At 39.6% G+C, this 16,070-nt stretch overlaps 1 protein-coding gene across 3 annotated transcripts in view; it reads left to right on the top strand.

Moving 5' to 3' along the window:
- TMEM45A (transmembrane protein 45A) overlaps window positions 1-16,070 on the top strand; it is a 69,882-nt gene that overhangs the window by 43,479 nt on the left and 10,333 nt on the right. For 2 of the 3 annotated variants that reach the window (XM_046002858.1, XM_046002860.1), the window contains exons 2-4: window positions 9,229-9,420; window positions 10,893-11,105; window positions 13,186-13,370. In XM_046002858.1, the coding sequence (XP_045858814.1) occupies window positions 9,231-9,420; window positions 10,893-11,105; window positions 13,186-13,370 (588 nt within the window). In that variant the 5' untranslated portion in view covers window positions 9,229-9,230. Of the gene's footprint in view, window positions 1-3,113; window positions 3,251-9,228; window positions 9,421-10,892; window positions 11,106-13,185; window positions 13,371-16,070 lie in introns of those variants that run through there. The other variant, XM_046002859.1, reaches the window with a different exon arrangement.

The following is a 16,070-nucleotide window of genomic DNA, read 5'->3' as shown; positions in this document are numbered from 1 at the left end:
GAGAGGGAAGCAGGCTCACCTCTGAGCAGAGAGCCCGATGTGGGACTCGATCCCAGGACCCTGAGATCATGACCTGAGCCGAAGGCAGTGGCTTAACCCACTGAGCCAACCAGGTGCCCCTAATTAATGTTTTCTAATAGACTAATAATATTGAGTATCTTTTCCTATGCTTATTTGCCGTTCGCATATAAAAATACTTTTAAAAAAAAAGATTTTATTTATTTATTTGTCAGAGAGAAAGAGTAAGAGGAGTACAAGCAGGGGGAGTGGCAGGCAGAAAGAGAAACAGCACCCCCGTCTTCTCTCCCCCACTGAGCAAAGAGGTCAAGGCAGGACTCAATCCTAGGACCCTGGGATCCTGACCTGAGCTAAAGAGAGATGCTTAACCACCCAGGCATCCCTAAAAACTACTATTTGAAGAGCTCAAATTTATCAGTCCTCTCTTTCATTACTTTACTTTTGTATTTTGTTTAAAAAATTCTTTCTTATCCCAAGGTCATAGGGATATTTCTTATGTCTAGAGTGCTCTTTCCTTTCAGCTCCACCTTTCAAAATCCCAATCATTCTTCAAAGTCCAGCTCAAAAGCCCTTACCATCTTATAGGATCCTGCCATATGCCTTTCTTACTCCTCTGAATCAAGTGGAGGAGCTCAGCATACCTTAAGTGGTTTATTCCTTTATCATAAATCTCGGCTTGTCTCCTTGGTATGATAGTCATGTTTTTTTTTTTTTTTTGCATGTTTTTTTGCCTTCTCTGTTCTGCCAAACTGTAAACACGTATGTGTTGTTGTTATAAACAGAATAATGTCCTCATCCCACCTCATTCTGATTCCTGGAACATGTGGCTATATTACTTTATGTGGCAAAAAAGGATTTTTCAGAGGTGATAAAATTAATGACCTTGAAATGAAGAGATTATTTTGTCAGGCCCAGTCTAATCATCTGGGTCTTTAAAATTAGAGAACATTGCCAGCTAAGCTGTAGATATATTTGTTTTTCCATGGATTTCCCTATAACCTGAAGGAGATTGTTGGATATGTATGTAGTGCTCAGAAATTGTTCATTGACTTGAACTGTGAAGCGGTATGAAGCTGGGAACTACAGAATGATTTCTTTAGGTTCTTATCACATCACCAATCACATCTCTAGCGTCTTAATTTTGTCAAGTGAAGTCATTGCAGATTACTCAGACCAGCTTTCCTTTTGGTTGGCATCCCTGTGCACTCTGACTATAATAGTGGCAAATAAATATTCAAGCTATGTGCAGATCTTCACTTCCTTTACATGCAGAGACAACTCAATGCTAGAAACTCTCAGAAGAAAAGACTTTTCCTTGCGGTGTTTAACCTAGTCAAAGGAACTTGGTGAGTACTGTTGGGTTCATTCCCAAACCTTTTCTGGTCTTTGCCATTATTTAGGGGATTAGTCTGAGATAAGGACCTTGAAATCCTGGCTCTGATCTTAACTAACTCTGTGACTTAGAGTAGGTCAGAAGATCTCTTGGAGTCTCAATTTCTTCATACCTATGGTGGAAATAATAATAATTCCTTGAGTTGTCTCAAAAATAGAATAAGCAGATACATGAGAAGTTATTAACATGAAGTAGATGTTCCATGAGTGCTAACTTCCTTCCCTTCCCATCTCAGATGTACCACTACTAACAGAAACAGTCCAGGCCTCTAATTACTTTGAAGAATTCATCACAGGCAGGTGATTCAACATGACATTTGTTCTTGTTTTCAGTTCATTGCATTTATTTTTCAATATGTATGTCTTTGGATTGGCTCATCCTGTGTCATTTTTTTTAAAAATGTAGATTTCTGTTTGCCATTCTGGGTGTTTGGTTAAGACTAGCCCATGTGACATGGGTGATTTTAGTATTTAAAGATTGATAGGGGTATAGGTGTAAGAGGCTGGGGTATAAAAGAGATAAAAATAAAATAAAGTATCTTAATAATGTATGATAAAATAGAATAGGACAGAATGGCAGAAGTGTAGGATGGTTATTGTCTTCTTTTGGAGCCAGATTATCATTCTGGCCTCAGGAACAGTTGTTGAGTCACCCACCTCTGCCCAGTATGAAGCCTGATGTGAACAAGCCCAGCAGAGTTTATGACACTGATGGGAGAAAAATGGCCTCTGGGGTATGGTGATAGGGAAGTCACATTTAAATTTCAATGTCTTGGTGTCATTCTGCTTGTCTCCACATAGTCTAAACCTTTGGTTCTCAAAATTTAAGAATATAAAAAAAATAACTAATGTGTGCTTACTATAAATGCAGATTCATGGGCCTCCCCCTGATTGATTCAGTAGATCTAAAGTGGGTTCCAAGAATCTGCATTTAATTAACCACATTAGCTGTTTCTAAAACTGGTTGCCACCCGGGTCAGTAATACAGGGTGATGGGGTTCCAGGCAGAAGCCCATCATTCATTGTGTTTTATTGAGTGCTAATTAGGTGCAAAGCACGATAGAGGATATGGCCCTCACTCACCATGGGTTAATCATTGAGAGGGGAAGTAAGACTTACACGGACAGGATAACAGTTGCTAGCGCTTCAGGTTAGAGTCAAACTACTGCTACTTCTTCCCGTTTCACTCTGTGTAAACCTCATGTTGTTTTAGAATGCACTTGTCTACTGGTTTGTGTATTCCTTGAGGGCAACTGAGCTTCACTGATGACCTACAGCAATTTTATTTCATCATCTTTTCTTATTCTTTAACTTTGGTTTTGACTATGCTTCCAGCCCTAGCCCCTGTGACAATCTCTCTTTGAGACACTGCATATGAGGGAATGGTTTGTCCTCATAGGACTTACTGGATCTGCTGTGTATGTTTCTGCTTGTTTTCTGTCCATCTTGATGATCTGGAAGAGATAGCAAAGATCACACATGCTCTATTGGGCTTTGGTTCTCACAGCGGAGAACACGTCTGAGGCTAGTGGTCATGTGGGTGGCTGGTAAGGTGAGTCTTCTTGGGAATTACTCTATGGCACAATGTTTGGATATGAAGTAGGATTTCAAAAGGGTGTGGCCCCAATATTTACATTTATGAAGGCATTGTGACATATTCTGAAGGTTTATCTACTGCCTTCATGCTGGAAAAACATAAGCACATTGGTTTAGTCTCTAAGAAGGAGAGTAATTAGATTTAGACCAGTCAGTATCTGCTTTTCCTTCTTGAAGCTGGAACCATTATAATTTCTTGGGAGAAGAGAATTGAGTTGGATTTGACATTGAGGAAAGTGTGAAGGTAAGGATAATTTTACTAAGAAAACTGTTGAAATAGTTGAAATTTGGGAGAGAATGTACTGGTATGGAATGATGGAAAGATGGAGAACTTTAAAGCTACAAATGCTTGTATATACTTTGCTTTGAGTGTTCAAGCAAATGGTAAAATGAAGTTCAAGAAATAGTTAACATTTTTTTAGTGTATTGGGATTTATAAATGTGCTTTGAAGGGAGTCACTAAGATTTAGGTATACTTTATTTTGGTGGTGGCTCAAGAAGAAATTTTAATTTAAGTTTTCCCCATGCCATTCATTTTATATTGAAGTTAGTATTTGGTTGAGATTCCACCAAGAAAACTGTAGGATATCTTTCTGTGAGCTATTTTGAGTTCTCTCCTCTTTCTGTGTGCAGGCCTGGTCTGTGGTTTATGTGGCTGTAACACTAGGCATTAACACTTGACACCTAAGTTAGATCTTGGGATTTGTCCAGTATTAGAGTTTAAAAATATTTCCCTTTAGGATGGTGAGTGAGTGTCTAAATTCGGAGGACAGTAAGAAAAAAAGAGGCCAACCAGTGTATCAGGAGTCATTGCTTTTCACCAGAGGATGGTGTTTGGTGTTATTAAGAGTAGAGGGTTATGTAGATGGGGGAGGAGTATGAATTTTTAGGATAAATTGCAGCTGGAAGCTGGTGTTGATTTGCAACCCACAATTTCAGGCCTGGACGAACCACTTTCCCCATGAGATTATTTTAAGTGGCAAGATCAGGCAAGAAATATATTGAGGAAGGACCTTCTTGTTTCCTATTTTGTTGATCTTCCTGAGGTATCTGCTGATTTTCTGGCAAGTATGATTTGCTTTGTGGTGAGAAAAGATTTCTTCCAAGGGAAATGTGTCTTCTTTTTGGATTTAGATTGAATCAAACTCTGGACTACTTGGCTTATATTAGCAGTAAATTGCAACCTCAGGCAATCATAAAGCAAGGAACAAAAGATAAATTTATGGATAATGATGTTCTAGGAGATCACAGTAAAGGGATATTTGAGAATTTGAGCAGTTTTTTCTTGACACAATGAAAGTGGAAAAAAAAAATGAATACCATTTTCATTGCCAGGAGCAACTGGGTCTGTTGGGTCCCTTAGCCAGGCAATTATAGCAAGCCTGCTTTGACTTCATTTTGTTTGAGTTGTTTTAAACAGAGAACAATTGAGCCATCACATTGTTTCAGATTAAAAGGCTAAAATGCAGAAGTTCTCTAACTGAGCTAGGAGCAATGCCTCATTTCTTCCCCTACCCTGATCACCTCATATCCCTCTTCAAAAACCTTCATCTACTCCCCGTTACCTCCCTGTCATGTCCCAGTGGCTGTGCTGAGATATATTGGTTCACTCAGCTTTTGGGGCAGCAGGAACCTATTATAATGCTGGTCATGGAGGTGGATTGAGAAGATTATTTGGCCAGAGCCACACATGTAAGAAGGGCCCCAAATTTAAATTTTCATGTTAGCTCTAACATAGGCAATATGTTTTGCATGTGTGTTGAAGGTATTTATCACAACATAGATGGAACTATGAGGGTATTATGCTGAGCAGTGTCAGTCAGAGAAAGACAAATAGCATATGATTTCACTTATCTGTGGAATTTAAGAAACAAAACAGCTGAATATAGGGAAAGAGAAGGAAAAACAAAAACAGAGGAGGCAAACCATAAGAGATACTGAACTCTAGGCAATTCTAGGAAACAAACTGAGGGTTGCTGGAGGGGAGGTGGGTCAGGGGAAGGGATAATTGGGTGATGGGCATTAAGGAGAGCACTTGATGTAATGAGCACTTGGTGTTATATACAACTGATGGATCGCTAAATTCTACCCCTGAAACTAATAATAGTAAATGTTAACTAAATTGAATTTAAATTAAAAAATTTAAAAAATAAAAAAAATTTAAAAAGAAGATATTTATTAGGTAAATCTAAACACTGAAAAGCAATCATGGTTTATGTAACTCTGTTTTGACATCTTATACCTTTTAAAAATTTATCAGGGCATTAAAAATGGAGGATATCCCAGGCTCCTGGGCCTCCTCTGAGGCTCCAGTTGACTGCTACACTGGCTTTCAATAGTGATGGACATAGAGACTAATGAAGAGGACAGACCTTGAATAACTAATCACATAAAGAATACATTAAAATAAGAACTGGGTACCTTGAGAAGGTATTAAGGTCTTTGGGCCATCAGGGAGGATTTCCCTAGGCAGATGAAATTGAAAGAGCAAGGGGAGTCAGAAAAATTTGGGGCAAGGGGGTGTTGATATAAGACAGTAGAAGCAATTGTTCTTAATAATCAATTAGTTTTCAGAGACATAGGTGGCTTCTATGATGATTTTCATATTTTGAGTTTGGGTAAGTAAGTGAATGGTAGTGGTGGTGTTACAGAATCAGTGACTAGGAGAAAGTTATTTTCTGGTAGTGGGTGGGTAGATAAGATGATGAGTTCAATTTGTGGGTGTGTTGAGTATGAGCACGTTTTGAGACATCATAATAGAGATTTTATAAATATGTGATCCTTATAAGAAGGACTTAGTTACTCTTGTAAATTTAGAATTTCATAGTGTATAAGATGCTGTCCAGATTCAATGGAGGGGGGTAGAAAGAATAGATTTATGGTCTTTCTTCGTGCTTTCAAGAAGCTCATTCTTTAAATGCAGTCAAGGAATTAAATAACTACGGAAGATTCTAGTAACCTTCTAAGACAATAGTTGGAGAAATGTTACAAGCAGTACATGAATGACTGTCAAGAGAATTATATAGATGCTTGTTGCTTTTCAGCAGTTTTGTCCAAGTAGAATTCCTCATTTGATTTTACTTTAATTCTGCCTTGGTAGTTTGAGGTGAGTTGAGGATAACATGAGCTTGCTTATTACTATGGATTATTTGCTTTAGATGAACTTACTTTAATTTTAGGAATTAGCTATTGTTCTTTGTCCCGTTTCACAGAAGAGGAAACAGAGGCATTGAGAAGTTAAATAACTTGCCCAGGTCACTCAGCTAGTAAATAATAAAGTTGGGATTCAGTTCTAGTCAGTCTGAATCCAAAGCCTCTTCTCGGGTTTGAAAAATGCTATTCTTTTCACTAAATATAGCCCCTATCACTTATGTTATTTGAAAACTTTATTTTAAGTGGCTGTAGGGGTGCCTGGGTGGCTCAGTGGGTTAAGTGGCTGTAAAAAATTTTTAAATCATTCCTCTGATTTTAGACATGTATGTTTTTAATTTGGTGCCTGTATTGCTGGTTAATAAGTTTAGGATAGCTTCCTGGAAATGGGTTTCCTATATCAACAAATATAAAACCTTCAAGGTTTCTTAAGACATATCAAATTCTTTTCCAGAAAAGTACAAATAATTTACAGTCTGGACGTATTTTTCAATCCCACATAAAAGCATTTTTTAACACCATGTGGCTTCATAAGCCAAGGCAAAGAGGAGAACTCAGTTACACTGCTAAATATGGTGGTTAGGATGAAGAATCACAGAATCTTCAAGCAGAAAGGAACGTCAGGTGTCACCTAGGCCACCTCCTTCTTTTATTAAGAACTAAGGCTTAGAGAGGTTAATGGACATGCCCCAAACCACAACCCTAATTAGAGTCAGAGTTAGGACAAGAATGGGTACTAGGCATTATATGATATACAACTGACCCTTAAATAACATGGGTGCCAACCCCCTGCACAGTCAAAAATCCATGTATTACCTTTGACTACCCCAAAGCTGAACTACCAGCCTACGGTTGACTGAAAGCCTTATTGACAATATAAACAATCAATTAACACATACTTTGTATGCTATATATATTATGTACTTTATTATTATGATAAAGTAAGCTAGAGGAAAGAAAATGTTATGAAGACAATCATAAGGAAGAGAAAATACATTTCCAGGATGTGTAAAAAAATCTGCATCTAAGTAGACCCAAGCCGTTCAACCCTGTGTTGTCTAAGAGTCAACTATATTGAGTCAGAGTCAACTATATTGAGTCAGAGTCTCTTAGAAGGTTTGGATGATTCAGAGGCATGCCATAATGTCTGCTAGGAGGCTTGACTAGGAATTTAAGAGACTCTTACTGTTTTGAGTTAACTTCACAGTTCCCCCCTGAAACTTCACACTTGTGAAGGATGTGGAAGTCACACAAAGGGGTCTTCCCTGAGCTGAGATGCCTGGTACCCACTCAGGGAGATAAAGCCCTCTGCTGGGCCAGAGGAAACCTGAAGTCTCCTTTCATCAGTTCTCCTACGTCTGGCCTACTGTGAGATTCATTAAGAGGATTCTGCATTCTCTCTTCATTATTCTGTTGATGGTACAGTACTTGTGAACAAAGTGCTACTCACATAATTCAAGACTGATTTTCTATGGCACTGACCAGAAATGGAGGATACTTCTTTTTATTATTTCCTGCACCATGTAAACATAACAGTTGTGTAAACCATTTACAGTTTGATTTGGCTTGGTATCCATCTGGATAGGCTGGGTTAAGCTCTTTAAGCCAGCTTAATTTGGCACAATTAATCTGAAGCAGACTGGTGGGCCATCCACTATGTTCTGGATAAGCCATGCAAAGGTTGCCATGGCAGGGGACAGGTGAGTTAAAGGAGTCATGTAGGCCCTTAACTCACTCAGCCTGGAAATGACAAGTGCCATTGTCCATTGGCCAGAACTAGAAACATGGTTTTTGTTTGTTTCTTTAGGTAGGATAAAATCGTTTTCTCATGTTTCTATTTAAATTGCAGTTAGTTAACATACCGTGTGGATTGGTTTCAGGAGTAGAATCCAGTGATTCATCACCTACACATAACACCCAGTGCTCATCACAACAAGTGCCCTCCTTAATGCCCATCACCCATTTAGCCAATTCCACTAACCACCTTCCCTCCAGCAACCCTCAGTTTGTTCTCTATAGTTGAGTCTCTTATGGTTTGCCTCTCTCTGTGTTTTTATCTCATTTTATTTTTCCTTCCCTTCCCCTATGTTTATCTGTTTTGTTTCTCAAATTCCACATATGAGTGAAATCATTGGTATTTGTCTCTCTCTGAATGACTTATTTTGCTTAGCATAATTCCCTCTTGTTCCATCCACACGGTTGCAAATAGCAAGATTTTGTTCTCTTTGATGTCTGAGTGATATTCCATTGTAAAAAAATACCACACCTTTGTTAGCAATTCACCAGTTGATGGACACTTGTGCTCTTTCTAGAGTTTGGCTAATGTTGATAATGCTGCTATAAATATTAGGGTGCATGAACCCCTTTGAGTGTATTTTGGCATCCCTTTGGTAAATACCTAGTAGTGCAATTGCTGGGTCATAGGATAGCTCGATTTTTAACTTTTTGAGGCACCTCCATACTGTTTAGAAACATGGTTTTGATTCACCCAGAGAAGAGGCTAGGAAAAGTCTTTGGAGAAATGCTTGAGTATTTGATGAGCATTAATGGTCTCTTTTGTATACTCAATGCTTGATACTTTGAAATTACTTACTTAAAAAATTGTAGGCAATTTTATATCATTTCAAGTTTTAAACATAGGGGTAAAATTTTCATATTACTTTCCTCCAAATATGCTTAAAGTGTAAATATATGGTGTTGCACATGCTATTGCTTTAAGAAATCCTTGAACTCCCTCTTAAAAACAACATAATTCTTGCTTAATAGTGTGAGATTTGGGCAATTCACTTACCTGTCTAAACCTGTGTCCCAATTGAAAATGGGTATGTTGTAGCGATTGTGTGCAGAACATTTGACATAGTGCGTAGCACAAGGTAAGTGTTCAATGAATATGAATGTTTTTCTTGTTGGTATTGTTGACATTGCAGTGATTGACAGTAATATCAACTCCTCTTAAATCAATGGTGTATCTACCATCATCAGAAAATAGTGTATTTTATGAGAATGAGTGATGTTTTGGCTAAGTTCTGGAAACAAAATGTCTTCATCTTCTGTATGTTCTTATCTTGGTAGACATGGGGAATTTCAAAGGTCATGCCCTCCCTGGAACCTTCTTCATTATCATGGGTATTTGGTGGACCATCAAGTGCATTCTGAAGTATGCCTTCAAAAAGCACAAAAGGACTTCCTACCTTGGCTCCAAAGCATTATTCCATCGAATAGAAATTTTTGAGGGAATCGTATTAATTGGCATGGCCATCACTGGTGAGTGTACCATTTCTGTGTTCTGTTTTCTCCTTTTGGGTATTTCTACATGCAAAGAGAAAAATTAAATATCAAATCAAGAAATTGCCAAAATGAACTTTTATTAAAAAATCTCTCGGGGGCGCCTGGGTGGCTCAGTGGATTAAGCCGCTGCCTTCGGCTCGGGTCATGATCTCAGGGTCCTGGGATCGAGTCCCACATCAGGCTCTCTGCTCAGCGGGGAGCCTGCTTCCCTCTCTCTCTGCCTGCCTCTCTGCCTACTTGTGATCTCTCTCTGTCAAATAAACAAATAAAATCTTTAAAAAAAAATCTCTGAACACATATTCTAATTATAATTTCCATCTGATTAAAATTTGTTAGAAGGTGACACTTCATGTTTATACAGAAGCCTATTCCTTAGTGAGTCAGTCATAGATATTAACTTGCCTGACCACTCAAGATGACTTTCCTTTATCGAATTAGTTGGAACCTTGAACTAGTTTTATAATATTTATTCTGATGCCTGAAAGAGTAAACTCTATCAGAAACCATTTTTCAAAATGATGCCAAAATAATCAAGTTATTGTGGAAAAGCCTTAGTCATAAGTTGCTGCTGATGGACTGTACAGAGGGGTCAGGCTGAAGAAGACCTTGTGTTACATACTCATCCTTTTTTGTGTTATTCTTAAATTGAAAAGGGAAGTTAGGCCAGATGACTTCTAAGGATTTTTCATTGACTATAAGGTTCTGAGAAAATTTTCTGTGGTTTTAGAATTCCCCGGTAGCCTCTCCTTTGTGAAAAACAGAACTTTCTCATTTCCCTTTGGATTTCTTCATGCTTTATTCATGGCAACAGGTCTTTGCTATGGACATGAAATTACAGAGCAACCATTTCCAAAGAAAGGAATTGACTTGCCAGATTCCACAGATTGACACATACAGCAGTATTTTAAAGAAAGTTTTACTGTTTCTGTACCTGACCAGACCATGTGCTATAACCAGTGTTTTCTCAGTTATCCTTAATTGAGGAAAAGCTGAACCCTAGTCTTTTGATTCTGAATCAAGCACAACTCTCCATTTCATGGTAGCTACCCAAAGATGCTACCCAAAGATGTAGGACGTGTCAGAAGGAAGTAATCAGCCTTTGTACGATTTATCTAGTCATTACATGAAAATGGAAACTAAGACCATCAGTGGAACTGGTCATGGAACTATGAAGAACTGAAATGATCAACTTTGAAGATCTGAAATAACTAGCTGTCTGACTAAACTGGTTATCTCTGACTAAAAGTTGATCATCCAAGCCAGTATTTGAACCTCTAAAACCAGCTGAAAGTACCAGTACTTAGCTGTTAAGGAACAGCCCAGAAAGAAGAATCAGCATCATAGAAGGACATTAGATTTGAATAAGCCATGGGTTCATTCCATATCTTCCTACTTTCTTTGTGAAGTCATGGAAAGTGTTGCTAAAACTGTGATATCTTCCTTTGCAGGCATGCTCGGGGAGCAGTTTATTACTGGTGGGCCCCACTTAGCCTTATATGACTATAAAGAGGGCCAATGGGTCGAGCTCTTGAGCTGGCATCATTTCACCATGTATTTCTTCTTTGGGCTGCTGGGTGTGGCGAACATCTTATGTTTTGTCTTCAGTTCACTTCCCACCTCCTTAACCAAGTTAATGTTGTCGAATGGCTTATTCGTGGAGGGTAAGTATAAGTGAGTATGTTCCTGTTTCACTATCCTTGGACACTTGTCTAGGCCTGTACAATAATATTCCTTTAGTGTCTTGGTGCATACAATAAAACAAGACAAGCACCATCATTTGATGTGCTTTATTCACATTTCAAATCGTACTTAAGGAACTGGCCACCGTGGTTATTTATCTCTAGGTTATCCTGGAGAGAATCATTATTTCTGCTTTAACAAGTGAAACTGAGTTCAGGGTAGTGAAGCATGGGTATCTTTTTTTTTTTTTAAGATTTTATTTATTTATTTGACAGACAGAGATCACAAGTAGGCAGAGAGTCAGGCAGAGAGAGAGAGAGAGCAGGCTCCCCACTAAGCAGAGAACCTTATGCGGGGCTTGATCCCAGGACCCTGGGGATCATGACTTGAGCTGAAGGTAGAGGCTTTAACCCACTGAGCCACCCAGGCACCCCGAAGCATGAGTATCTTGAAACAAGGAGACCACTCACAGCAACCTACTAACCTGTTAACTAGCTATTTTCATATTGATATAATGAAGCTTCACCATTACATGATAAGTGGAGTCAAAAATCAGTCACTAAAAATAAGAGGTCCTATTTTGGAAAGGTTAATGAAAAATACTTTTTGTTCAGTTGATGTCCCTCTTACTGTGTAGGGAAAACAGGTGTTTAGTAACTTGTTTTCATTTATTGTATTTGTAAGGAATAAATTGATTATGGAACTAAAAAAGCCCATGGGGTACCTGGGTGGCTCAGACATTAAACATCTGCCTTCAATTCAGGTCATGATCTCAGGGTCCTGGGATCGAGCCCCTCATTGGGCTCCCTGCTCAGCAAGAAGCCTGTTTCTCTCTCTCCCACTCCCCCTGCATGTGTTCCTTCTCACTGTTTCTCTGTCAAATATATAAATAAAATCTAAAAAAAAAAAAAGAACTAAAAAAGCCCCAGATTATCAGGAGGGGTCATTTCCTAATTGCCCACCTTCCCGCCCATATCTGAAGATAAGGACTTTTGCCAACCCCTCTCTGAGCACAAAGGCTAACTAAAAGATGGGCATCAAAAACCATTTTTTACTGTTTTTTACTGGCAATATTCTCAGTATTTCAGGGTGTTACCATATATTTTTTTTAAAAAGATTTATTTATTTGACAGATAGAGATTACAAGTAGGCAGAGAGAAATAGGAGGAAGCAGGCTCCCAGCCAAGCAGAGAGCCTGATGCGGGGCTCGATCCCAGGACCCTGGGATCATGACCTGGGCTGAAGGCAGAGGCTTTAACCCGCTGAGCCACCCAGGCGCCCCAGGGTGTTACCATATTTTGAGTGAACAACTTTTCCTCCTCATCTACATGAAAGGGTTGAAGATAAAGCTGGAATCTATTCATGGGATCAAAAAATATAGGTAGTTACTACTTCTTGGGAGCTTCCAGAGCATCTTTTCATACCCAGCAAAGTCGTCTCTTATGATTTATGTATATATGTATTTGCTTACTCCAATGGACTGAATTCCTTCAGGCGAGGTTTTGTTTCATTCATCTGTGTGTTCACCCTAACTGTGGCTCCTCTGTCCCAGAACCCTTACTATTCATCCTCCTGCATAGAAGATGCTTTGAAATATAGTTAGTTAAAGAAGTCATGCTATGTTAGACAAGGAAAGGGAAAAGGAGTGATAGATCCTTATTCTTAAGAGGTAGTGATGTTGGGAGGCCCGGGTGACTCAAGGTTAAGCATCTGCCTTCAGCTCAGGTCATGATTCCAGGGTGCTGGCATTGAGTCCTGCCATCAGGCTCCTTGCTCAGCAGGGAGACTGCTTCTCCCCCTCGTTGTGCTCACTCTCTCTCTGACAAATAACATCTTTAAAAAAAAGAGGTAGTGAGGACTCCAAAAAAAATGCTAGAGGTTTCCATTATTGTGGGAAGCAGAGAGCACTTAATATTTTGGACAAATTGGTGTGTGTGCATGTGTATATGTGTAAAATTCTGTGGGATGGGGGAGAGACAGAGGGAAAGAGAGAGGGAGAGAAATGGTAGATGTCCCTTGGTTTCACTGAATAAGAGAAACTGTTTCTTCCCTCTCTATCAGCTTTTGTCTTGTACAATCACACTCATGGCCGGGAAATGCTGGACATCTTTGTGCACCAGCTGCTGGTCTTGGCTGTCTTTGTGGCAGGCCTGATTGCCTTCTTGGAGCTCTTCATACGGACCAATATTACTGTGGAACTTCTTCGGACAAGCTTTATCCTGCTTCAGGGGAGCTGGTTTTGGCAGGTGAGTTGGGGCCTCCAGTGAAGGGATCTGGTATTTCCATCTGTACTCTTCTCTCTTTGATGGGGTATTTTGATCCAGAATCAGGGACTTCCCTCTGATGTGCCACCTGTAGTGAGAATGTGGGTCTTTGAGAGGTGATGTTTCTTTGAGTAGCCCAGAGGCCCTAGTGGGAGTGCTGACAGAGGGGCTGGAAAGTAAGTGGGGTGTGGCCATCTTCCTCACACACCTGGATATCCATAATGTAGGAATTCTGGGCCATTGCTTGTTGTGAGCAGCAGGTGCTAATGCTAACACAATTTACAGCCTAATGAGTAATGAGCTTGAGAAATATATGAAAAGCAGGAAGGAGAGGAAATGACTAATTATTGAGAAACAATGATGTGCCGACCACTCTACAAGACTATTTCATACATGTTGTTTCAATTTGTCCTCACAGTGACTTGGAAGTTAGGTATTATCATCCCAAATTTATGGATAGGACTCCAGGATACGATGTGACTATCCCAGACTCACACAGTAATGGAACTAGCATCTAAATGTGGGTCTGGTTGACCCCAAGTCCTGGGCTCTTTCCATTTTATTCTGTTGACTACCTAAACTTGGCGTGTTGTCAAAAACATGTATTCCAATTAGTGAACTTATATGTTATAGACACTGGTAAATCATACTCTAAGATGCACATATAGATGTAAGGAAATCCTGAGATGAAAGGTAAATGTGGTTTAATAGCGGATGACTTCTTAGAGGAGATATTTCATCATCAGAAAGCAGAAACTTGGGATGAGGTTATTGCAGGGATTTGCAAACTATTAGTGTTCCATTAATAATTAATGATTAATTAAGAATCTGAGGGAAGAAGCATGGGCTGTCACAACTGAGAATAGGCTGACCTAATGTCCCTTCTGGCAGAGAAATAATGTTTTCACATTTCACCAAAAGCTTTTCTGGGAAAGAGCTATGGGGTTAAAAATCTTTGGGCATAAATCTGTGACTATTTAAAAATCTTTTCCATCTATGAGTATGTCTAGACTAGTTTCCTTTTTTACCTGGTGGCTAGACTAAATAACGTTTGGAGGCTTAAAGAAAAATGAACATTTAATACCAGTACAAACACACACACTGGCAGGAAATGAAGGTTTAGCTGTAGTACCTCTCTCCACCCTCAGATTCCTCTGAAACAAAAATGTCTGGAGACACAGGCGAATTTATTCTGCTTTTATTTTGATGTTATGTGTGGTAAATGAATGTTTATGGCCAATAAACATTGTCGTAAGCTAATAATAGGACATCGTGAATTGCTTTTCACCATATTTTTTTCTCTATCTACTTGTCCATAGGTGGTTAATACTAGTGCATAAACAATATGTAGACAGATTAGCACATCTAGATTCTTGGAACTATAAAGGAGTTGGGAAATGGTGAGGCAAATGTTCAGATTGGCCATTTTTTTATAACTCATATGTAAAGGATGGGGTAATAGGCAAACTTCGAGAGAACTCTGCTCCCAATCTTTAAGAATGGTTTCTTTCCCGAAGCTCATTACAGTCAGATATGTTTTCTCAGAGACTGTCATGAGCACACTATGAAGGCGCACACAGGAGTTGTGTCTTTCCACAATGTCAGCTTTATTCAATCATGAAGCAAAGTTAAATCACAATGATAAAGCAGGTTCGGGATTCCAAACTCGATGACATTTCACCATGTGATTAAACTTGGCTTGTTACACACCACACAAAGCAGGACAGAAGACAAATCACACAACAAGCAAGAGAACAAAAGGGTGTAGGAGGCTAACGAACCAAACTCGATGTCAGCGCAGTTGAGATAAGGCCTCTGTCGACCTCAGTTTGATCCGTGTAAGCTCTCCACACTTAACTGCTTATGTTCAAGCAGTGAAGGATCTTGGTTCCGTTTGGAGATCCACTGGGCAGAGCCTTCCACGGCAGCTGCCTTTTTATTTTATTATTTTTTTTTTTTTAAGATTTTATTTATTTATTTGACAGAGAGAGATCATAATTAGGCAGAGAGGCAGACAGAGAGAGTGAGAGGGAAGCAGGCTCCCTGCTGAGCAGAGAGCCCGATGCGGGACTCGATCCCAGGACCCTGAGATCATGACCTGAGCCGAAGGCAGCAGCTTAAACCACTGAGCCACCCAGGCGCCCTGGCAGCTGCCTTTTTAAAATGGTGAGACAGAGAGGGATTAATATCTGAAGAGTCTGACAGTTTGCTGCCAAAATCCTTCCCTTTTTAAAGGGATTTAATTGGTTTTGGGTCCCTGCAGACCTCCTCTGGTTCTACTCGCTATCAGTTCTGGGGTCCCCACCATACCGCCTAGCTCCTGCTTGACACAAGGGACTCCATTTTACTCACTTCGAAAACCTATCCATATCATGCAATTTAAAAAAGAAAAAGATATCCTTCAGGCCCATTCATTCCATGAAACATGGTTTATCTGAGACTCTTTGTGGGAAAATACTTTTTTTTTCAAGGTTTATTTATTTATTTGAGAGAGCAAGTGAGAGAGGGAGAGAGAGAGGGAGTGGGAGGAGGGGCAGATGGAGAGAGAGAGAGGGAGAAAATCTCAGGCAGATTCTCCACTGAGCACCGAGCCCAGACCAGGGGTGCTGGTGGGATGGAAGACTCAATCTCACAACTTGGAGATCACGATCTGAGCCAAAATGAGGAGTTGGATGCTTAACC

This window comes from Meles meles, chromosome 4 (assembly GCF_922984935.1).
Source record: "Meles meles chromosome 4, mMelMel3.1 paternal haplotype, whole genome shotgun sequence".
Lineage (NCBI taxonomy): Eukaryota > Metazoa > Chordata > Mammalia > Carnivora > Mustelidae > Meles > Meles meles.
Note: the sequence above shows the minus strand (reverse complement) of the source record. Positions and strands in the feature narration are given on the sequence as shown.